General features: G+C 43.3%; 1 protein-coding gene across 1 annotated transcript in view; it reads right to left on the minus strand.

Annotated features, from left to right (window-relative positions):
* The window catches only part of LOC311046371 (titin-like), a 94,615-nt gene extending 73,924 nt beyond the window's left edge, over positions 1 to 20,691 (minus strand). Inside the window, exons 1-9 of the mRNA XM_084058628.1 lie at positions 20,630 to 20,691; positions 17,637 to 17,687; positions 10,029 to 10,188; positions 7,095 to 7,341; positions 6,730 to 6,797; positions 6,052 to 6,354; positions 4,781 to 5,086; positions 3,997 to 4,278; positions 436 to 738 (exon numbers count right to left, since the gene is read on the minus strand). Of these exons, the coding sequence (XP_083914754.1) occupies positions 436 to 738; positions 3,997 to 4,278; positions 4,781 to 5,086; positions 6,052 to 6,354; positions 6,730 to 6,797; positions 7,095 to 7,341; positions 10,029 to 10,068 (1,549 nt within the window). The 5' untranslated portion in view covers positions 10,069 to 10,188; positions 17,637 to 17,687; positions 20,630 to 20,691. The remainder of the gene's footprint in view (positions 1 to 435; positions 739 to 3,996; positions 4,279 to 4,780; positions 5,087 to 6,051; positions 6,355 to 6,729; positions 6,798 to 7,094; positions 7,342 to 10,028; positions 10,189 to 17,636; positions 17,688 to 20,629) is intronic.
* Between the last annotated feature and the right edge of the window lie 5,016 nt (positions 20,692 to 25,707).

The raw sequence follows: 25,707 nt of genomic DNA on the forward strand, positions 1-25,707 counted from the left end.
CCGCTGTGGTGGTAATGTGGTGAGTAGAATTAATTATGCTGCGAGCAATGAGAAGTACCCTACGCCACCCGTAAATTCATCGCGCACGTTGTGGCTAGTGTTGTGGTGACATGTGATTTGTTGTTGTTGTGTTTAGTCCGAAACAATGGAATGAGTGTGGCGTCAGAAGCGGGGAGAGTTAACCATCCTAATGTATAGATAGATATTCATGACACATATATATGCAGAAAATGCACTGTTATTGCAGAAAATGCACTGTTATTGCAGAAAATGCACTCATAACCTCTGGTGATTAGTAGCTTTCGTTCCCTACCTTTGTTGATTGCACTTATTGTAAGTCGCTTTGGATAAAAGCGTCTGCTAAATGACTGTAATGTAATGTAATGTAATGAACATAAACCTGGAATAGGAAAAGATAAAATCATAAAACCGTACAGATGGGATCCGTGAAAAACACCATCTTGTCCGTCTCGATGAAGGGACCCATGCCGATGATGTTCTTGGCGGCGATCCTGAAGAAGTAGCCCTTCCCGTCGATGAGCCCCTGCACCACGGCGTTGTTCCTGGTCACTGTGCAGGAGACGGACGTCCAGCGTATGCGGTCGGCCTCGCTCTTCTTGATGATGTAGTTGGTGATGGCAGAGCCGCCGTTGTCCTCCGGGGAGGACCAGGTCAGCTTGCAGGAGTCCAGGGTCAGGGCCTCTCCAGAGAACGGCTGGCCAACAGGTCCAGGAACGTCTGGAGAGGGGAGACAAAATTTCACGATTAAATGTGGTCTAATGTCTGTAGGTAAGGTGAAATTCTATCTATGCTCTCTTCAGGAGAAGTAAATGTTTCATGCGTAACCCAGCCTTCACATGGGTTGTAATCCCTTTTTATGATGTATTGTTTTTAATATTTCTGATATGGAATAACCAGTTAATAAAGGCTTTTTAACCCATTAACACATTCCCTGACAGAGGTTTTCTAGAACAGGCTCAACCAGTGCCAGGCATTTTGACCATTTCGTTTTTTAGCTAGAGGTAGTTGAATACAGCTTGGTTTTCACCAAAAACAGTCCTTTTCGTTTAGAATTACAGAGTTGTGACCATTTTACTGAAAGACACACTTTAGAAGCATAACAATGATTTCAAAAGTGTTTGACATTTATTTTGCGCCTTCATCAGTCATGTAAACAATACTTGTTTATAAAATAAAACAAAATAAAAAGCTTTTCATTGTACATGTATCGCTCCGTTTCACTCCAAAGTTCAAGCTATTTCAGCTCAATTCAAACACATTTTTTTCAACTCAAGCTATATACATCAAATAATAAATAATAATAATTCAAAGATCAAAGTCCAACATCAATAAATTGGTCATCGAGAGCTTCATGAGAACACTTATTTTCCAGTCCTATATTCTATACTGCAGTGGTTTTCAAACCTTTTGTGCCCAAGCCACACCAATGGGCAAGTCAAAATCTCAAGCCACACCTGCATTCATAGCAACAAATAGCAGATCTACAATCTTTTACTGAGCTTCTAGATCATTTTTCTTGTATGCCATTTATGACAATTTGTGAAAATAAATAAATAAAAATAATTGTATTTGAACTGGGGACCCCCATTTTTTTTTACTCGGTTCCACAGATAAATATTGTGAAAATAGCAAATCTACAAGCGCTCTCTTCTTCTTCTTCTTCTTCTTCCTCTCTTCCTCCCCTCTGTCTGTCTGTCTCTTTGTCTGTCTGTCTGTCTGTCTCTCTCTCACTCAGTGAGATGTCTCTCTTCACAAACCTGATTCAATAATCTATGCAGTGGTTCTCAACCTTTTCAGACTGTGACCCCCAAAATAATCATATTTGAACTGGGGACCCCCATTTTGTTTGACGGGTCCTACAGATAAATATTGTGAATATAGCAGATCTACAAGCTAGCCCTCTCTTCTTCTTCTACTTCCTCTGTTCCTCCCCTCTGTCTCTCTATCTGTCTGTCTCTCTCTCTCATACAGTGAGATGTCTCTCTTCACAAACCTGATTCAATAATCTATGCAGTGGTTCTCAACCTTTTCAGGCTGTGACCGCCCAAAGTAATCATATTTGAACTGGGGACCCCCATTTGTTTGACTCGGTTCCACAGATAAATAGCAGGTACACAGTGCCAATGTTGCATACAATGTAATGTGACGCCCTGGTAGCCTTTTCTAGTGTTTACTCCGTAAGAGAAGAGATGTGTAGCACTGTCAATGTATTGCGTGATCTGTCTATGTATTGTGTATTTATGTTGTGTTTTGTGATTTTTTTTGTATCCTGATGGCTGCTTGGTACAAAATGAATTTCCGCAAGGACAATAAAGTATATCTATCTACAAGCTCACAATGAGGCGTTGAGGTCCCAACCCACAGGTTGAGACCCTCTGTTCTAGCGGTCACGTGAGACTGCATATTCCAAAGAACGCCAGTTTGTGAGAGAGAAATAAGCAACCAGGCCTATGAAAACAAGCCTAAAAAACAAAGTGATATACTATTTGTACCGCCTAACTAACTAAATTGACTAATAGTCCACACACCACATAGCAATTCAAGTCTAGTAGGGAAATAGCCGATCTACAAGCTCAGAGGTTGTGAGCTTGTAGATCGGCTATTTTCACACGACAAGCACGGTCTATGTGTGTGTGTGTGTGTGTGTGTGTGTGTGCACGTCTGTTGCTGGCTCCCTGCAGCAGACATGAGCTTGTACACACAGACACACACACACACACGTGAGCTAGTCACTAGTCAGCCTACCTTCAGTAAATCCTCTCCAATCCGCATGGCACACGGATCTATCTATATCATGAAGAAATAAAACTCCATCCACGGACTCATGGCGACGGTGACACGCGCGTGTTGCAAGATCACGATCTTGGTGAGTTTTTATTTATTTGTTTTCAAAATAACAATGATGGCGACGCGATCACATCACAGCTGAACCGAGGGATAACGTGCGGGTGGGCCGCGTGTCCTGCCTGTGGTGTGTATAACAGGTTGTCGCCCGCGCGCGCGTGCACATGCGAGCACGAGCGGGACACGCTTGTCTTGCCTCACTTCTCACCGGCAGATTTGTGTAAACTAACTTTTTGTTTGGGCATCCCCCGCGCGTGTGCACATATGAGCGCGAGCATGTGGCGGGCACACGCTTGCCCCGTCTCGCCTGCTCTAACTGCTAGTCTAGAGTCAGAATGTGCTCGCTGCTCGGATCAAACTTTAGGTTTGATCGTGGAGTGGCGGACCCCCTGACTGACGTTATCGCGGCTTTAGTGTTTTGTGTGATCACGTCACCGGATCACGTATTTTTTAAACTTATCTGTCATCTACATGAAAGATGTTAACCCACAATCTCCTGGAAGGCTTAATTTAACAGAAACCACAAAAAAGACCCTATCCTGAGAATTCTCGGTATCGGCGGGGAACCACTGGATTTGCTATCCCGCGAATTCTCTGTATTGGCAGGTTGGTAGGCCTGAGGTTCAGATTCTACAAATTTGTTCTAAATCCTATAACAATAAAGTTATAGGATTGTTGTTATATCACTTTTTCATGTTGAGGACCTCCAAAATTATATGTATTTGAGCCGCAGACCCCCATCTCAAAATAGTTTGTTCCAGGGATTCCCAGAAGCAAAGATTTGAAAATGTTTCCTTAAAAATATATATTTTTTCACGATTGCACAAATTTTCACGATTTTTCAAAAATAGTAGATCTACAAGCTCATAGCTCGTCCTGTGCCGTGCTATGAGCTTGTAGATCTGCTATTTTTGAATAGCCAAATTATAAAATAAGGGTTTAAGTGTTACACAGATGCGTTCCCGGCTTTAATGGGTTAAAGGATCTTGCCAGAAGAGTGCCTTGGAATTTCTTCTTTTGCTGTACTTTAGTGGTCCGAACCACACTTTATTTGGACTTCCGAGCACTTTTCAGTTTTTTCTTGTAAATATTGAACTTAAGGTATTCTCAATTTTAATGTTGTTATCTTACCCAGGACCTCTACGATGATGACCTTCTTCCTCTCTCCTCCTTCGTTCTTGGCGCTCAGGGTGTACATGCCCTGGTGCGCACGCTTGCAGTTGTTGATGACCAGAGATTTGGAGATGCCCGTGGTCTCCACCGCCGCCTCCGCGGGGACCTCAGCATCGTCATGTGCCCAGGTGATCGTCGGAGCCGGTTTACCAGAGACGGAGGCGATGATACGGATGGTCGCTCCCGCATGGAGCAACATCTTCTCCTTCACCGACGCATCCAGATCTATCTCAGGAGGAACTGGAGGGGAGAGGAGAGGAAGAGGTTACTCACATGTTTTACTTAAGTAAAAGTATCAATACTGCAATGTAGAAATACTCTGTTTCAAGTGAAAGTCCGGAATTAAAAATGTACTTGAGTAAAATACAAAGGTATTGGTATCAAAATATATTTAAAGTACCAAAGTAAAAGCACTCATTGTGCATAATGTCCCATTTCACAAGTTCAAATGTACAAAAATCTTGTAGATCCGCTATTTTCAAATGACCGAAATATATATAGGGCTGAAGTGGTTGCTGTGTTTTGTCTAAAAAGTCTAAAAAGTAACTAGTAAATAAAGTTGTCAAATAAATGTAGTGGAGTAAAAGCATAATATTTGGTTCCGAGTTGTAGTGGAGTAGAAGTAAAAGTATTGGAAAATGGAAATACTCTATGTATATTATATCAAATCAGGTATGTATTCTTCCATTATTGAAGCATTTGATGTTAAATATCTGGATGGATTCCATTAGTCAGTACTCACCCAGCTTGTCTTTGCACTCGACAGGTTTGGTGGCGAAGGAGAACCTGCCCGGTCCCACCTGGTTGACAGCAGCCACTCTGAACTCATAGCTGGAGCCCTCCTTCAGGCCGGCGTGTGTGAACGTCTTCTCCAGAAGGGCGCTGTCCTCCCCCACGCGGCTGAAGTGGTCTTTGCCCAGGAGTCGGGCCTCCAGGACGTAGCTGGTCACCTCGCACCCGCCGTCGTACATGGGGGGTCTCCAGGCCACCGTGACGGATTCCTTGGTGATGGCCGTAACCTCCAGTTCCTCGGGACGCTTGGGGACAGCTGGGACGAGGAGGAGGAGAGAGAGAAAGGAAGTGAGGAAGAGTTCTGTTCTTTTCTTTACGCAAAAAGCATCCCAGAGACAAGAATGTGGAGTAAACAAAATCTTACAATACATCTGAAAAGAAAATGTCTGTGTTTGCTTTTACTATGCAGATATTCAACTATATAGATTTATGAAACTTTGGTGAATGTCATTGTAGATACACCGATGATAGTCAACAAGGCGAGTATCAAGGGCTCTCCCTAGGCTGGCAGAGGGAGAGTAGCACCCAGGATTACAAGCTTAGGCATTGACACTGGGTGAAAAAATAGGTTGAAAAGACTGTGAGAAAACAATTTTAAAGACGGGTGCCGTGATTTTCAGTGATCCCCCCCCCCCCAAAAAAAAACATAATCATCAGACATTATGGTTATACTAGGAAGAAGATTTTTTTCAAAAAGGTTTACAGAAAGTGTTAAAATATATGTTTTTATGTGGACACACCTCCAGTTCATTAAGTATACCTGGTTCTCACTTTAGCATCTCCTCCACCATCTTAGCACCACGGCACCCACCTGTCCTAGTCCCTCCTCCTCCTCATGCCCACACCTGTTGTGTTATGATAATGAGGGGGAGGGTATATTTTTACTGTGTCATTATTAAAGTGCTGTTTTTCTATTGGCACGTTTGACCCTCAAGGTTTCAGCCTTCAGGAAGAAACTCAAAATAGTCAGAGAAGACATAAAACACCATAAAAACACCACCAGGGGGCTTAATGAAATTCTATCAACCTCATAGACACATGAAAAACAGAAAAAGTGCAAAACCATGATGGCACCACCTCTATAAATAAAAACAGGGTGAGTATCGGATGATACCGATGGCTGAGAAATTGGTGCATCCCTAATAAAACAAATGTAGGTTTATATTCATGATGACACATATGAACATAAACCTGGAATAGAAAAAGATCATAAAACCGTACAGATGGGATCCGTGAAGAGCACCATCTTGTCCGTCTCGATGAAGGGACCCATGCCGATGATGTTCTTGGCGGCGATCCTGAAGAAGTAGCCCTTCCCGTCGATGAGCCCCTGCACCACGGCGTTGTTCCTGGTCACCGTGCAGGAGACGGATGTCCAGCCCCTGTGGTCGGACTCTCTCTTCTCGATGATGTAGTTGGTGATGGCAGAGCCGCCGTTGTCCTCCGGGGAGGACCAGGTCAGCTTGCAGGAGTCCAGGGTCAGGACCTCTCCAGAGAACGGCTGGCCAACAGGTCCGGGAACATCTGGAGAGGGGAGACAGAAGGCCTTTGGATTAAACGGTGGTCTAATGTCTGTAGGTAAGGTGAAATGTGCTCTCTTCAGAAGTGGTAAATGTTTGATGCGTAACCCAGCCTTCACAGTTGTAACACACAATCTCAGGAGTGATTTGACAATGTAATTGGCTTGTAACATTTGGAGGATCCGATCAGCACCAAAAAAGAATGTGGACGTTATATGGCCTCCAACGCTATTCCTCCCAGCGCATTCCTCGTTTATAGAAATGTATTAGTGAATAAAATGGGAAAACTCCCATTCACGTGTTTTTCTCTCTGCATACCGACCACTAGGGGGCCAGCCTAACTAGTTTGCGACGTCAATCAACTTTAAACAGTACTGACCTGGGTCAGATGCATTTGCTCCCCCGAGTTGTGTTACACTGAGTGGTGGAGGAGAAGGCTGAGGGCACCTGATGTGAGATGCAAAAATGTTATACTAACTATATATAAATCTACCAATTCAAATGAATGTTTGGTGTGATTGTGAATACCAAACATGTGTCAGTAACTCAAATCAACATGTTTTGTCTCTTTGAAGACCACTTCACATGCACCTCACGTAACGTTTGCAACACAATAAATAAAACAAACAAACAAGCACATTTAAAAACAATATCCCTGTCATAATAATGACAGATTATGCACTATTGCTACTTGTACTAATACAATATTTAGCCTAAACATGAATTTAGATGTGCAATACTTACAGATCATCAAGAAGACACCCCTCATATTCCTTAAGACCTTGGTAGAAAATTTCTTTGGCCTTTCTTGAGTTCAGGAGTTCATAGAGTGCCCTCATCATCTCCTGAGTGTTGACCTTTTTTCTCACATTATCATAGCCCTCTTTGGTGATGACATTCTTCTCAAAGAGCACATCCAGGATGTTATTGACCTTGTTCACATTCTCAATCAGGAAACGCCGGTGTTGATCAATAAAGTGTTTCGTTGGAGCTAAGTGGAATGAACATTGAGTTGTGGTGAGACTGTGTGGGCAAAAAGCATTTAAACACGTTTCTGAACATTCTGTGTGTGAGGGGTAGGACCCTAGGACCTGGGAGCCTAGAGCAGGCACCGGCAGTATAGTATAGACGGGTTTCCGAGCGACGTCATCACAGAGCAGAATGCGCAATCTGCGCATGCCTGGGGGTGGAAGGCGCGTTCGAAAATACAGCCCTGAGCGGCAGTGAGCGCACTGGCCAATACAAACTAATAGGCGAGTGTGCTCCGGTGCGTAATTTCCAAACGCACCCATAGGCTTACCCCCTCCTCTGCGCGGTCATATCCTCTCAATGTTTACAAACATGAAACCCGTCTATAGGGCATAGCAGTGGTGGCCATTTTGTGGTGCCACTGATGGAAAACCCATACATTTTTCCCACAGAGATTTCCGAAAAGATTTATATGAATTATGTTAATGCTGGAACCAAGCCATCCAGGCTCCTGGTGAATCATTACCATAAAACATTTGATGCTGTGTCAAAAAAATATTTGAAAAGGGTATTTAAATATAGTATATAGGGGTGGGACAAAAAAATCGATATTGCGATGTGAATATTTTATTACACCATGCATTTGGCTGCCATAACGTATTATATTTGTCATTATTTTGTTTTCACTAATATTTATTTTCTTTTGCTATTGAGGTCCGGAAGGTGCATTCTTACAAGTGTGCCGGTTGAGAGCTCACTATCTCAGAGCGAGTTACGCTCCTAACCACTGCTATTAGTGCAAGATTTAATTTCATGTTATTGTATTGTATTCTTATCAAAGCAATAAGAACTGAAATGGGCCCAAGTTTACATAAAACAATGTGATGATACAGATGTGCCACTTCAAAACTTCACACGTTACTGTTCTTTCCCTGAAAGTGCCCTGAAAATGCATTTTTTCCTCCTTTTTCTGCCCTTAAAAATGCGCTGTTTTGCCCCTGAAAAGAAGTTGTCACTACACACCTCCGTTTTTCCCTTCAACAGACATCCATATACATGAGAACAAAAGAATGTGTGTTGAAGAAGGTGTCAGACTCATTATGAGGGGAAAGGTGATTTGAAGAGGTCCTTGACCAGTTGCTCAAATTAATTAGCATCATAAAAACAGTGATCATCAAAATAATTCAGCATTTTAAATGCCCTTCTTTGTCCCTCTTATTGCCCTGGGAATCCCCTGAAAATGTACTGTCTTGGCGATGGCAGGACATTTGAAGTTTTGAAATGGCACATCTGTACTTGCTAAGCACTGTCAGGTTTACATAAAACAAGTTGCTTACTCACTGTTAAGAAAGCGTTTTCCCCCTACACTATTTTAGAGAGGGGTTATTTTGTATCCTTTCTTGTGGACAGTTTGCAGTCAGTGTTTTACTATTAGGAGGAAGCACTAGGCATGTGTAGTGGAACGCAGTGAGCTGGGATTGAACCCGAGGCTCCCACTCGCCAGTCCGACGTGTTACCAGTCATGCCAATAGGGCTGAGCCCGATTGGCAGGTCTGTTGCACGCCGGTTCTGGCTAATTTGACTGTGGGGGCTACAACCCCCCCCGATCTTTTGGAGCGGGTCCTCGCGCTTCACACTTCACGCCGCGGACCACCGTACACGACGTCCCTCATGTCCCTCACGCAAGGATATTACGCTCCTCGTCCTGCCGACTACAATATTGTAGCCCCCACAGTCAAATTAACCAGAACTGGCGTGCAACAGACCTGCCAATCGGGCTCAGCCCTATTGGGATGACTGGTAACACGTCGGACTGGCGAGTGGGAGCCTCGGGTTCAATCCCAGCTCACTGCGTTCCACTACAATCTGGCGTAGTCGGCAGGACGAGGAGCGTAATATCATCGCGTGAGGGACATGAGGAACGTTGTGTACGGTGGTCCGCGGTGTGAAGTGTGAAGTGTGAAGCGCGAGGACGCGCTCCAAAGATCGGGGGGGGTGATTGTAGCCCCCACAGTCAAATTAGCCAAGAACCGGCGTGAAACAGACCTGCCAATGGGGCTCAGCCCTATTGGCATGACTGGTAACACGTCGGACTGGCGAGTGGGAGCCTCGGGTTCAATCCCAGCTCACTGCGTTCCACTACACATGCATATTTTTGTACATTGTACTAGGTCAGTTCGTTATGCACAAAAATGTAAGATTTCGGGATAATGCATAATTCCAGATTTTTCCCTTTTATGGGTATGTTTTTATTTTTCAGTTACAGATTTTGGGATATAATTGTTGATAACATTTCTTGCAATATATCTGGTATCGCAGATATCGTGTATCATGATATTATCGTTATCGAGGGCCAAATATCGCCACAGTTATCGTATCGTGAGCTATCCCTATCGTCCCACCCATCCATATTCAACCGCAGGAATCGGGTCCCGGACCCACCCCTATTAGTATATAATATAATTCAATATATAGTTTTTTTTTGACACAGAATCAAATGTGTTATGGTCATAATGCACCAGGAAAAGAGGGGAAATATATATGTGTGTGTGTGTGTGTGTGTGTGTGTGTGCGTGTGTGCGTGTGTGTGTGTGTTTCTCTGAAAGCTCTATGGGGAAAAGTAATGGGCTTTCTATCTGTGGCACTGCAAAATGTCCGCCACTGTGCCCTATATGGGAAGGTGGGATTCCGTGGGATCAAACTACTTACTGTAATCAGCGGCGGCCATTGCTGAGTGGTCAGTGAGCATGCCTGGGCAGCCAGAGGCCCTGGTTGTCGCAGGTTCAATTCCAGGCCAGCGATGTGTCCCTGAGCAAGACTCTTAACCACAAATTGCTCCTGAGTGCCGCACGATGGCTGCTCACTGCTCCTAGTAGTTATAGGATGGGTAAATGCAGAGGACAAATTTCACATTTATTTATTATATTATATTATTGCAATTTAAAATCTCTTGTGCTGTGGTGTGAATTGTGTGGACTCCAGAGGAGGTAGGAGTTTCAAGGTTCATTGTGTTTCTGGTTTTATAACAATCAGAGGTGTATGCACAACTGTTACTGTGGTTTACATTACATGTCTGCTCCCGGGATTCTGATTTAACGCTGATTCTGTATTGTATAATAGAGGTGCCAGTCAAGCAGAACCTGGTCAGTCCTAGCTCTTACTTTGAGGATATAGGCCTACTGTATGTACGGTACCTCATGCCTAGGAGGTAAGAAGTTGGGCTCGGCAGCTTTATTTGATCAAACATTTAATGACGCTTGGTGATGTTTTAGTATTATAGGGTGAACTGGTGATGCACAGTGCCGTGGTCAGCAGCACAGCCCCCCCTCCATTTTAGCTTATAGTGGTTAATGCTATTCTCAAGTGCCTCGCTCCTTGTGTTCCGCTTTTTATAGTAGGCCTATTTGTTGATTGTTCACACAAATTGCCTAATACAACAAGCAGAATAAATACATGTGGTTCAGGGTCTCTCCCCTTAGAGTGGCATAGTCACACTTTTGGTTTATCATATTGTAGTACTGGTCACATATGTTTTAATGTAAATATATTTGTAATGGATCATTTCCCTTATTTTACTTTGCTATATCTAGAGGGTATAGTTCTTCCTTTGTCTTTAGTTTAGTACCTCCCTGTCTCCAGGGGGCAGTGTTTATGTTATGACGTCAAAGACAGTTTGTTGATTGTTGTTGGTCATCTTAAGCCATCAGTTGTTTCTACCATTGATTTGCAAAATAAGTGAGTAGGCATATGATCCAACATTGTGACTATTTATTTTAGGAAGTATTGTGACATTATGTTCTACTTTTGTGCAAACTTTATTAGCATTCATGGCAGTGTTTTGGGCCTACTTACATCATTTGGATGCTGTTGTTACTCATACAACTACTTACTTTCTACCAGTTTACACTAGCCCTCTCCTGCTAAACTGCTAAACAATGATTGTATTTATGGTAAGCTTAGTTTGTATTTCACACACAGTGGTGGCTTCAGGGAGTTGTGATTGGGAGAGCTAAGGGGGGCTGCGTTGTTCAGAGTAGAGGCTAATGAATTTAGGCAACAGATAATATGAATAACACTAATAACAAACAAGATTATGTTAGTTATGTTCAATTATGTTAGTTTCATAGGCCACATAACATGGTTTTGTGTTATACAACGATTCAAATAGTTATGTAATAAGCAGATGGCTTGTTGGGGTAGGATTGCCAACTCCCAGAGATTGAAATAAGGGACACATCCTGGGCGCGTGGCAAAGCCGCACGGGCCGAAACATTTTTTGGGGGTCAAAACCCCCGAAATGCATAGAAAACTATGCATTATACCTTACACCTGCATTAGTCTACTACATCACACTTAACATGGTTGTAACACGTTCTATTCAGACCATAATCACAAGGAAATGAAATGCAATGCTTCAGCCATACATCAGATATGTATTGTGTATGTACAGTATGTATGTATGTTTTGCAGTTTCACATTAGCAGTTGTTTGCAAAATGTTTCCATTGGTAAATGGTTTGCCAGCTTCTGGTTAGAGTGTCCGCCCTGAGACTGGGAGGGTGGGGTTCGATCCCCGGCCGGATCATACCAATGGCACTCAGCATCAAGGGTCGGATTGGGGTAAGTCCCTGCGACATAGTAGCGGCATGTCCAGGGGGTGTACTTGTACAGTATATCAAGCTGCCTCACACTAAGGAGATAGGTTCCTCCCCTATGGGCCTCAGGGCTCGGCAAGGCTTACTCATAAATGGTTTGTGAGCCCGATCTTGGTGTTAGTGAAACAGGGGCTTGGTTCATGACAGAAGACAAGAGTTTATCAATATTTAACAGACACCATCAAAGGCTGGACGAAGCTGTAGCTCAATTGGCAATGTGGCAGCCTGTGAGTCCTAAACTTAAGGGTTCGATTCCTGTCTATGGCCATGGGTTGAGGTGTCCATGATTGACATGCTTAACCCTGGATTGCTCCCCTGCATGCTAGCCACAATCTCTCAGCACTCTGCTCAGCTGTTGAGAATGCTCATTTGTTAGTTGCATGGCTGCTTTGTCTCATGTTAAATCTATTCTGTTCTGTCTTATTGTGCTATTATTGCTACTATTATGTTGCTTTTTGCCTTTCATTCCTTGGCCCTGTTTATCGCTGCTTGCAGCTATAGTATTATATTTGTTATTAGTGTCTATATGTCCTGTGTGGACAACAGAGTCTGTCACAGCCATGACAGCAATGGTACAAAACATATATAATGATAATAATAATCATGATGATAATAATAATAAAAGTAACATTAAGTGTTTTCATGCTCAGTGTCATGTGGAATTCCTGGAGAAGCTAATTGCAGATTTCAAGACTCGCTTTGATGACTTCATATTAGGAAAACAAGTCCTACTGATCATTGACAACCCTTTCCTGGTCAAAAATGTGAGAGAGTTCTCTGCAGAAGCACAACAAATTCTTCCCATGGGCCAACGCTGCTTCACTGCAAACTGAGTTGTTTGACCAGGAAAACATTGCACTGAAAGAGGCTCAGTGTGACGCTATCACCTTCTGGACAAAGATGGTAACTGCAGCTAATTCCCCACTGCTGCATAAAATGGCAGTTCACATTCTCATTATGTTTGGCTCAACTTACACCTGTGAGTCTGCCTTCTCCACAATGAATATTGTGAAGAACAAGTACCGCTGTAGACTCACCAATGAACACTTGCATCAGTGTCTCCGCCTGGCCATCACACCTTTTGTGCCAAAGTTCAAAGTCTTGGCCTCAAACCCAAGATGCAATTTCTCTCATTAAGCAGCAGTGTTTGCCACCATGTTTGTACCATAGTTATTCTTTGCACCTTAATCTGACTGAGATCTTGCAATTTGTTTACCAGAGAATTGGAGTTTTTTTCTTTTTGTGTTAAAAGGAAATGGACATGTTGTTTTATGCTATGTTGTGTATGTGAATATTTGAATTCCTGAGACACTTGATTCACCTTTAGTCACTGGAAGAACAGCACTACAGCTGTCCCCCTCCTTTCCTGTGCTCCCGTGTCTGTATTTAAAGAGAGAGGGTTCTTTAACCTCCCTCCTGATATATATTTTTGGGGGATCCTTGGAGGGGGTGTGAAAAAGTTTGAATTGTTGTTCAATTTCAAATATTTTGTTTAGTATTTATTTTAGTTACCATTACCTGTTGTTTTACTCTGCACCCCAGTTTTATTAAGTTGGTTGGTTGGGAGGGGATCAGATTTGATAAGCTTGGCTCGATTGACTGGCTTAAATCAATTATTATTATTATTATTCAAAAACGTATTTGTGGACCTTCAAGATTTGTTGTTGAGTACCCCTGCCCTAGGTTTCCAACCCCCCATACAACCACACTAGAAACATTAATATGCCAGTCAAGTGAAGTTTAGACCTTTTATTAGGAGGTTTTCAGCAGAGCAAACAGCATACAGATCAGACAGAGCTCTGGCCTCCTGGCCAGACCTTGGGCCCCGTAGGGCATAAGCCTCTCGCACCTCATCTAACACAGTTCTTTATAGTCCACATTGTACCAAAGATGCTATTCTAAATGGTCATATAAGGTATGTACTAAGATAAGAGCGACACAAACATAGATACACAAATACAAATAGCTGACACAGTGAGAGTAGCATGGGGGAAACAGCTCAGCTGTTAGATTGACAGCTGTAGGTGAGTTGGAATTAGCACATTTATGTGAAACCTTGCTTCAATGAGATAATTGGCATTATAAAATATCCATTACAACACCCACCCTTGTAGGCTCATACATGTGCTTTCAGTACTGACATACAGTCACACTGTACATCCTTGCAGACGTGGCTGTCGGTCAGAAACCTCTTTTCTCCATATTCTGCCCTTTTGTGTTGTTTTTGGGCGGTGTAGCCGCCCTATGTGTGGTTGGGACGTTGACATTTGCTGCACTGTGATTGGCCACCCATTGTACCCCCCTAACCCTGCACTGTGATTGGCCACCCCCCTAACCCCTACACATTCAATGCAAATCTATACTTTTCTTTAAGTGAGCTTCCATCACTGTGATGACCACTAGCTGCACTGTGATTGGCTGACTCTATTGGCTGACTCTATTCAGCACTGTGATTGGCTAGCGAGACGCATGACACATGTGCATAGTCCTATAAATAGGACTGTCATGGTTCTGTGATGACCACTGTGAAGACCACACCGCCCACTTCAATCTGGGTGTGATTTCTTTTTTTAATTAACGCCCTACTTAATCCTACAGTGTCACACAAAAGCATCAAAAGTAGCAGATCTGCAAGCTGGAAACGTAGATCTGCTACTTTTGATGTTTTTGAATTTGAATCCTGAAAGGTAACTGTTTTAGATGCAAAGCTTCCAGTCGCACAATGTGTTACAAAGATACACATTTTGTGTGAACTAAACTTCATAACTTCTGTCACTCTGTTGTCACTAATGTTCTCAGAGCTCATGCTTGTTTGTTTTAAATAAAATTCTAAATGGCGTGCATATTGTGTAAGTTCATGACCACAGGGACAACTGTCACCTCAGTTATCCCTGTGGTCGTCCCTGTGGTCACGTGACCTCGGGGGATTTTGATCGTGAGCTACTCTGTTCTAGGGTGAAGATAATATTTGTGTGTGTGTGTGTGTGTGTGTGTGTGTGTGTGTGTGTGTGTGTGTGTGTGCGTGTGCGTGTGTGTGTGAGATATATATGACATGCAGGTTCCCACGCTGTGCAGGGGAGGTTAACGGTTGAGCGTTTTGGTACATATGAAACTGCAGCTCACAGCACTGTCTGCTGTGGTGTAGAGAGAGTGAGTGTAGACTACATTTCAAGTCATACAATTTGATTATCGGCTGATTATACAAGCATAACTGGCAAGGAATTAATCATCTGACTTTGGAGATTACAGGGAGAGAGTTTGAATGACAGAAATATGTTCACAATAACGCACAATATCAGAGCTTCTACACATGCACAATCTATGGACCATTATCTGAAATCCCAGTTGAAGTGAAGTTTACACGTGAAAAAATGAAGCCTTTATGAACCAATTAATATTGTAGAGCAATAGTTTCCCAAACAGTGGGTCGGGACCCATTTGTGGGTCATGGATCCATTTCCGTGGGTCGCGAGTGAGTGGCCCTTTATTTTGTGTTTCATGCATTTTGTCATTAATTATTATCATTTGAAAATGTTTTCTAAATATTTCCACAAAAAAAAAGTAATTTCATGAGTTCAAAACAAATTCAAAAAATGTTCTAAAATAATTTCATGAAAAAAAAAAATCTAAGAAATTCCCTAAATTAGGAAACAAATGTTTCACAAAATGTGTCCGTGTACAGACATGTTGATGACCCCTGGCCGCAATGCGTAGGTGCACTATATATATTTCATTCTTGCCTATGCATTATCCAATACAACATGGTTCCCCAATAGGCGGCATGCAGGCATTTTTAATTCTATATCAGAGGCGTACGGTCATTGGGGCCAACGAGGCCATGGCCCGGTCTGTGGGGCAATATCCGCCAGGGGAAAAAAACAAAAAAATCAACATAACAACGTTAGCAGCCCCTAGTCGTCTTTGTTTTCAAATGGAGCTCATTTGCATTCGGCCGAATTGTTAATGAGTGGCCATTAGAAAATCAGTTTCGCAGTCAAACCGGTTCTCCATTGCGCAGAGACATGCACCTCTCTCCATTCAGAGATGTAATAGAAGAAGAACCTAAAACACCCTGCTCCGGTTCTAAACCGGCGGCCTCGGTCCCCGAAAAAAATGGGGCAGTGTGTTTTGGGACGAGAATCCCGTTTCCACCCGGAATGGTTCGTTAATTCTAAATAGACTTATCAGCCGTTGTTGCGCGATTCTGGCCCGGTCAACGTTAAAATTCACCATATGCTGCTATTTTATATAAATAAATAAAAACGTGTATTTTAATTTTTTACCTTTAAATTACCATGGGAAGGTTGGCTTTTGCTTTCCTAGTTGTCTCTTTATCAGCCAGGCTACTGTACATTTGAGAGCAATGCCTTGTTTATATTTTATATTTAAGACGAGGAATAAAAGAACGGTCGGTCACCCCAGGTCTAGTCCGGCGGCCTCGGAACGCCCGCCTCAGCGAAAAAAAATGGGGGCGGCTGTGTTTTGGGGCGAGTCTTCCGGTTACCAAGACAAGCTGTAAAAAACTAAAATGAAACAGCAACAACTCTAGTTTCTGCAAATCCCAAGCTTGACAACACTGGAATGCATGTCCCACGGTCTCACAAGGTCCTGCTCTTAATTCCTGTTCCTGTCAAAGCTGGATATTAAAACTGGTGTCAGGTATGTTTATATCACCAGTCAAGCAGAGCAATTTGAAATGTGAGAAAATCGCAAGTCCCCTTAGTTAGGAGGGAAGGGAGGATAGAGGGGGGATAATATCGCTTCGAGATATTATCTCGCAGCGGCATTATTTATTATATTATTATCTTGTAAAAAAGACAGTGTCTGTAAAAAACTAAAGTTGGACTGGTGTGTTTTGCCAAACTGCTATCTGCTTCAAACTTCAATTGTAAAACGTATCACTTCCATTGGATATTCTCCTAGCAAGCCTACGTTCTTGCTAGGAGAATATCCAATGGAAGTGATATGTTTTACAATTCTTGGTTGTGAACAAATTTTGCTTTTGGTCAGTGAGAGAGTGAGAGGTGCACGGTAGCAGAAAGACAGTCGTGTGTCTCATATCTGTTCATTGACAGCGCGGCGTCACGTTACTATAGTAACTCGACACCGGCACTGCACGCGTTTCAGCCGAATGTGTACTGTGTGAAAATAGATCTACAAGCTCACAACGCATCGCCGCTGCAAGGCATTGTGAGCTTGTAGATCTGCTAGGGTAGATCTTTTCTGTCGAAGTATAAATCGAGCTTGTATGTACAACTGGCTGCAGTCAAAAATCTGCATTAGGATTCAAACAGCATGAAACATCCAAATTGTTGGTTCTTGATTTTTTTTTGTTTCAGTGTACAACACAGGCTGTTGTTATAATATCTGCATTACTGTTATCAAGCAGAATGTAACAAACACAGTAAGTAAAGTGTTGATTGTGGACGTTATATAGATGCATACTTTTCAAGCTGACTGTAACAACCAAATAGTTAAGTAAATGGTTGCTTCTCGACTTATTTTGTGTGCAAGAGTGCATTTTTTTCCCTCATGTGACCCTCAACTCTATATTGTTTTGAATACAATATACTTTTTTAATTTTGCCACAAAATTGCCATGGTCTTTTTTTCACTTTTTACTTTTACACTAGTGTGTGTTTGGTTTCCTACTACAGCTCTTACCTGTCACACGTCCTGATTAATCCACTGTCCTTGTCTGTCTGTCCGTCCGTCCTGTCAATGTAATTGTAATGAACTAAATTATTTTTTGTTTAAACCAACATGTTGCAGTTACAGAGCAGTCGCACAGCATGAGGTTAAATGCAGTGTAGTTTTGCCATGTCTGCTTATTATATGAGATTTTCGGCTTGTTTTTTCTGTAAAGTTGCTTGTAATAATTGGTAGTTGTGGCTTCCAATTTTTTTTTCTTCGTATTATTACTTAAACCATTGGTTCTTAAATATGTCCATGTCATGGTGTCACAGTTCGGGCGCTGCCGCGCCTCCGCCCCCCCCCCCCCCCCCCCCTTCTCGTCAATGACTTCTCCCTGTTTTGAGCCTTGTTGCTGCGGTTCGCCCGGCTGGGGCCCATTGTACAGTACCTAATGACTCTTTTCCTTAATTTAAGCCCGTCTCAGCCGGTGCTCCTGGCTCTGACATTGTACTGTACTAGTCTCGGTGTGTTTCTGTCTGTACTCTGTCTTGTTGTAAGTTTTCCCTCTGTGTCTGAGGGTTTTGTATTCCTTGGATTTTCCCTGTTTTCCTAGTAAACGCCTTGTTTATTCCTCATTCTGTTGTGCCGTGTCTGCTTTTGGGTCCACCCGTGCCAAACCCGTGTGCTCACCGTGACAGAATGTCAGAGCCACTTGGACCCAGCGGTCACGTGTCCGTCGCCTGCCAGACCGATGTCCAGGTGGATAGGTTGGATTTGATAATGGACGTGCTTGCTCGGATGGATTCTCGCTTGCTCCACTTGGAGATCACGCTGGCCGGCGGCCAGCGATCCATGCTCCATCGGACCCAGGATATCTGGGAGCGGGTGGTCCAGGGCACCGCCCCGTCTCTGCGCTCCCGTGCGGCGGTGTCGGTCCGCTCCAGCATGCGGGCCACGTGCGGGGGCTCGTCCAGCGAACCAAGCTCGGGCGTGCACCCCGAGCCCTCTACCTCTTCTGGCGCGTCCTCCTCTTCTTCCTCTCCTGTGCCACGGCACCTCCTCGGACCCGCGAGAAGGCTCGCCGTCCGCGGTCCCTCTCCCCCGCCCGGGCCTCCCCAGCCGTGTCCCGGCTGGTTCCCGGCGGCCCTCCTGGCCTCGACCCCCCTGTCTCCGTCCCGGGACCCTCGCCTGCCGCCCGGGCCTCCCCAGCCGCGTTCCGGCTGGTGCCCGGCGGCCCACCTGGCCTCGTTCTTGTCTTCTCGGCCTGGTCTTCGCCTGCCTTTCCGGACTCTCCTGCCGCAGTCCGGCCGGACCCGGTTGGCCTTCCCGGCCTCGACCCACGCCTCCCTGCCCTGCCTGTACCCTCTGCGCCGATGTCCTCCGCGCAGAGCCCTTGATCCTACAGCGCCAAACAAACGCAACAAAAGCAGATCTGCAAGCTGGAAACGTAGATCTGCTACTTTTTATGTTTTTGAATTTGAATCCTGAAAGGTAACTGTTTTAGACGCAAAGCCTCCAGTCGCACAATGTGTTACAAAGATAAACATTCTGTGTGAACTACACTTCATAACTATTATGTCACTCTATTGTTGTCACTTCTGTTCTCAGAGCTCATGCTTGTTTGTTTTTCATAAAATTTAAGGTGGCGTGCATATTGTGTAAGTTCATGACCACAGGGACAACTGTCACTCTTCATGAGTCACATCAGGAATTGACAGTAGGTCACCTGACCTCGGGGGATTTTGATCGTGTGCTACTCTGTAGTGTGTGTGTGTGTGCGTGTGCGTGTGCGTGTGCGTGTGTGTGTGTGTGTGTGTGTGATGAAATGCAGGTTCCCACACTGTGCAGGGGAAGTAAACGGTTGAGCATTTTGGTACATGTGAAACTGCAGCTAGCTCACAGCTCTGTCTCCTGTGGTGTAGGGAGCATCAAGAGAGTAGAGGTCAAAGAAGGTTAGAAAAGAAGGTTTAGCATTGAGAAATGACAGATGTGAAACCGTCAACCTAACCACATGCTTTATGTTGGATGGGTACTCAACATCAAGTCTCTCACACAGACACACACACACACACACACACACACACACACACACACACACACACACACACACACACACACACACACACACACACACACCAACCAAGTTTTAACCCCTTAATGAGTACTAGTGGACAGTTTATACTAAGAGAAGAGACAGAGAGAGAGGGAGAGAGAGAGAGAGAGAGAGAGAGAGAGAGAGAGAGAGAGAGAGAGAGAGAGAGAGAGAGAGAGAGAGAGAGAGAGAGAGACAGAGAGAGAGGGAGAGAGAGAGAGAGAGAGAGAGAGAGAGAGAGAGAGAGAGAGAGAGAGAGAGAGAGAGAGAGAGAGAGAGAGAAGGCTACATTTCAAGTCATACAATTTGATTATTGGCTGAATAAAACCATAACTGGTACAAGACATTAATCATCTGACTTTGGAGATTACAGGGAGAGAGTTTGAATGACAGAAATATGTAATAAACAATAACACGTGGTATCAGAGATTCTACACATGCACAATCTATGGACCATTATCTGAAATCCCAGTTGAAGAGAAATGTGTACGTGAAAAAAATGAAGCCTCCATGACCATGAACCAATGAATATTGTAGAGCACTGTTTCCCAAACAGTGGCTCCTGACCCATTAGGATCCGGATCCGGATCATGGATCCATTTTTGTGGGTCGCGAGTGAATGTTTATTTTTTATCAAATAAATTCCCTAAATTAGGAAACAAATGTTTAAGACGTGGTAAAAAAATAGCAGATCTGCAAGCTCGCCGTTCAACCACTGTTGTAGAGGGCATGGCTTCAAAAGTGTGTGTGTGTGTGTGTGTGTGTGTGTGTGTGTGTGTGTGTGTGTGTGTGTGTGTGTGTGTGTGTGTGTGTGTGTGTGTGTGTGTGTGTGTGTGCACGCTGACTCTATACAAATAAATAAGAGAAAGAACAATAATGTGGTTGCCTATTAGGCTTGTAGACATGCAATTGCAGTCATACAATAGAATACTTACTGTGTGGAGGTTGAATGATCCACTTTTCAATGTATCCAGGACTGATCCTCCAAGTTATTATGGGTAAACTTCAGGACAATAAGTACAAGACATCAAGTCACTCTCTCTGTCTACTGGTAGTCCCTCCTCTCTCTCGCTCTACACTCCCTTAAAGCAAACGTAAGCCACCGCCCCCCTCTGAATTCTTTATTTCATTTTGGCCAAACAGCAGAACACAGGCTGGTTAACGTCCATGCTAGGCATTTAATGAGTTTACGATACGATTGTTCACGATTTTTTAAACACAAACAAATGTGTCCAGACAAATGTGACAAATACATTTAAATTATTTCTCTTACACAAATCCAGTATTTTCATCTCTGTTTTTTGGTGTCACTGGCCAGTCGCTGGCCAGTCGCTGGTTGCTCCTCCCCTGTCTCAGCTGTCCCTCATGAGGAATTAGGGCCTAGGCTATAAGAGAAGCTGTGGTCATCTCTCATTATCGCCCCATGCACCCCAGCAGAGTTTATTTGTTCCCCTTAACTATTTGTATTTTCTGTATTTCAGTTCCGATGGGTGGGTCGTAAGTATTGTTTGGTATGATCTTTCATTATTGGTTATTTTAGTTTTTACTTACTTTTTACTGTTTTGATAGTTTATGGGAGTCTGGTGAGACGACGGGCACATAGCGCTTGGCTCACCAGACTTTTGAGTTTGGCCAGTCCATCACTTTACGTTGTTAAGATTTTAGTTAGGTGTCTGTTTTGGATCATGATTATTCATATTACTACACAAAGTAGGATATCATGGTGCATAAAATCTTACACACTTGCTGTTGTATGCTGTATTGTAAAATAACCTTCCAACCTAGTGTGAAAACCCTCTGTGATATCATAACTGTGCTGATATCTAGAATAACCACTCCAGTATTTCAGTTCACTATGTTTATTTGCTTTCAATGTCCTTTATTATGTTGTGGTCCAATGAGTGTTCGAGCCAAGGTTAAAGGGGCCGTAACATAATTGCACACACACACACACACACACACACACACACACACACACACACACACACACACGCACACACGCACACACGCACAGGCGCACGCACAGCCACACAGCCACACACACACACACACACACACACACACACACACACACACACACACACACACACACACACACACACACACATACACACACACACACACACACTACAGCGCCATTGCTCCGCCCCCTCTGTGTTCCTATTGGCTGGGCTTTAAACAGCCATAACTCCAGTTCCCAGCATGCTAGACTTCCCAAACGTGGTAAGTGCACTAAGACAGCCAATAGGGACATAATGTAATTGCTTAAGCCCCATCCTCTTTGTGTTCCTATTGGCTGGGCTTTAAACAGCCATAACTACAGTCCCCAGCATTCTAAACTTCCCAAACGTGGTAGGTGCTCTTAGACGGCCAATAGAGACAGGCTGTAATTGCTTAAGCCCCACCCCCTCTGTTATTAACAGAGGGGGTGTAAAGTAATTAAAGTAAGCAAAAAGTGACTAATTCAAGTATAACTACTTAAAAGTTCATACAACCATTACAAATACTTCAAAGTAACAAAATAAACTAAATAATAATGCACACATACTGTATGGGGCACTAAGTGCATACAGCAGCTTCTAACATTTTAAATGGCCATAACTTGGTGACCATTGCCATAATCAGTGCAAATGGGTACCGCCTGAGTACCAGCACCCACACATCAAATAGAGTAGTACCACCTGTATGCCAGCGCCCACACATCAAATAGAGTAGTACCGCCTGAATACCACTGGGTGACCTACCTTCATGTGGTGCTGTTGGGCAGCCTTGAAATGAATGTACAGGGATTTCACATTGTTCCTCTAGGTCATATAGCTTAATGAAATTAACTGAAAGGCACCACTCACTTCACACTGGGTGTGATGTTTATAAATAGTCATTGAATTAACATTGGTCTTTGTGTATTTAATATTCACATCTTAGGGTCATTCTACGAAAACGTCAAAAAAATATGGCCTTGGATTTATGAATAAATGGCCTGTCCCTCAGTTTATCAGAAGAAAATCAATATCTGATAATAAAGTCTCAAGTGTCTTTTCATGATTCAAGTTGTATTGCTAATTTGTTGAGAATGTTGAGAAAAAAACTATATTTTAGTCGTGTGAAACATCGTGTGAAACATTTTGTTTCTAAATTGCTTGAAAATCTATGAATGCTTATAGGCGGGTGCATATATGAAAAAATAGCACCTTACCCAAAACAAATTGGAACAAAAGGTTTCTCAACTGTTTTTTGTAGTATGTGGTGTCATGAATAACATACGAAAAGTCTACCAAAGTTTGACCACTTTTAAGGTGTTATTTTCAAGATGGCGTCCATGATGGCCAAAAAAACGTTAAAATAGCTTAATTCCTTCATTATTTATTAAAAAAGTACGACGATTTTATTATCGTACTTTTTGTGTCTAACCCCATGTTTTGGGGGCCTGGGAATCAATTGGACTTGTCCAAATTGCAGAGATACAATTAGATAATTGTGAAATCCTATATTTTGTTTGAGACTCTATTAACACCCTCTGAAATGGTCACCTGTTTCAAGTTAACTTAACTAATTATATAATAAATGTCCAACAACTTATATTTATTTTTGACTGGAACAAGGCTTTAAGATATCCTCAAAACACAACACAACTAATAGTCACAATTTGCGGAAGGTGGTGGCAGAGAATATTGTCAGTTGCAATATAGTATTGTTTTCAATATTGCCCAAACTAAATTCATCTTTGACTATACACCCCACCGAAAAACTATTTCTTGCATTTTGAACCAAACTCTCTGCACCCCTCCCCTTACCCACCCCACAGGAACTTCATAACTCCTCCCCTACATACACGAGAATATTTATTTTTCTCGTGGACAAGCGCAGTGTCATCTTGTAGACACACGATTTTGAAAAAACATTGAATAGATGTTTATAGAACTTTTTAACACATTAGGAAGGCAATCAGTGTGAGTGTGCAAAGAGGGATGGGGTGGTTATGGAGGTTAGTGTAGACCTGTCAGAACTGGGTGCCTAGACAGAGGGGAGTATGCGGGGTGGGTCTGGTCTAGAGTTTAGTGGGCCTAGGGTTCCCCTCAGGTGGGTAGAGGGGAGTATGGGGGTTACTGGATTGCTCCCTGGGCACTTGGAGCACAGAAGAGCAAAGTTAGGAGCCAAGGAGACCCTGAGCTTCTGATCTCCCCCATGTCCGACGTGCAAATCCTCCAACATAGTGGTGGTTGTAAGACCTCCACGTGGTGGTGCATGACTTTGTGTCAGGCAGACAAGAGTGTCTATGTCGGACTGGCTCACAGGAGAGTGGGTGGTGGCTGACCATTAATATTCCCAGGGGCCCCCAGTGACTTATAATTATGGCTCAGAGCGTCCTCTCCCCTCTCCAGAACAGCTCCAGAACAAAAAATTGATGTATGCCGAAAGCAATGCTTGTTTGTTGGATAGCAGCAGGGACACAGCCCCTTATGGGCGTGGAGGTCGGTTAGATTGGGATTCTATGGGGAGACTGGAGCCCAGGGCGTCATGGGCTGTCCCCTATACGTACCTTCTTGCTGTTACAATTATCCAGAAAAAAATCACACCCTGTGTGAAGGTAGCGGCGCCTTTGATACATTTTGTCATCGATATGTGTTTATAATGTGTTTATAGCCACGTGTCACGTGAACTTGACCAATCACTTTGTTGACGTGTCTGACCAATCAGAACGTTGACGGTGAACACGGACAAAGTCAAAAGGTATAGAGCGGCTAGCGCCGCTAAAAAGATCAAGGTTCAAGCTTATTGCCAGCAGTACCAATCACAAAACAAAGACATGTGCCATTCATTTTGCACTAAAACCTCACACAACTACTCACAGGAATAAGGAGATATCTGTGACAAGCAAATCTGAACCTTATCCACGCCACACTCCTCCACCACCCCTGCCTAGACACCCAGTAGAAGACACTAGAGACATGTTGTGATAGCTCTGTACTGACCCACAAGTGGCCATTTGTAGCGGCGCTAGCCGCTCTATACCTTTAGGTATAGAAAAGGTATAGAGCGGATATTAGCCCTCTATGCCTGGCTTTTGCGTCAACGTTCTGATTGGTCAGGTGCGCCAACGTTCTGATTGGTCAGGTGCGTCAACGTTCTGATTGGTCAGGTGCGCCAAAGTTGTGATTGGTCACTATTCATGACATCACTATGATGTCATGAATATAGAATTCGATGTCTATATAAACGATGACAATGACTTCATCTTATTATTCATTTGGCTAAAGTCTCCGTCTAGGTAAGTTATTTAAAGTTAATATGACGAATAGAAAGAGAAAGATACAAGAACAGATGAAGGGTGAATGTATAGAAAGTCTGAGTTCGGGACCCAGTCATCCGTTATGACAGAATGGTTTGATAGAGACGATCGAGAATCCAAGAGTCCGTTAAGGTTCTGATTGGTCAGGCCCGTCAAGGTTCTGATTGATCAGGCCCGTCAAGGTTCTGATTGGTCAGGCCCGTCAAGGTTGTGATTTGTCAGGCAAGGGGACTATTCATGACATCACTATGATGTCAAGGTTTATTTTTTATTTCCTCATGTTTTTTTTTGTATATATTTTTATTTGGCTAAAGTCTCCTTCTAGGTAAGTTATTTAAAGTTAGATCCTCAATTTAACTTTATCTGTCGTCGACGCTCTGATTGGTCAGACCCGTCAACAAAGTGATTGGTCAAGCTTCACATGACACATGGCTATAAACACATTATAAACACATATCGATGACATAATGTATTCAAAGGCGCCGCTACCTTCACACAGGGTGTGATTTTTTTCCTACTGAGTGTAGCGTTGTGAGCTTGTACATCGGCTATTTTCACAATGTTTGCCTCTTTCTTACCAAATATTTGAGATAATATATATATAGATAGTATAGTCTTAAGAGTAATTAAATTGTAACTTTAGAAATGTGCAGATACCCTGTATACGTATGTTGGTTTGTTTACTGTTGAGTGAGAAAACAATGTTGCACATTAAGCTA

Source organism: Gymnoscopelus microlampas (genome assembly GCF_963454915.1).
Source record: "Gymnoscopelus microlampas genome assembly, chromosome: 5".
In the NCBI taxonomy this organism is placed as follows: Eukaryota; Metazoa; Chordata; class Actinopteri; order Myctophiformes; family Myctophidae; genus Gymnoscopelus; species Gymnoscopelus microlampas.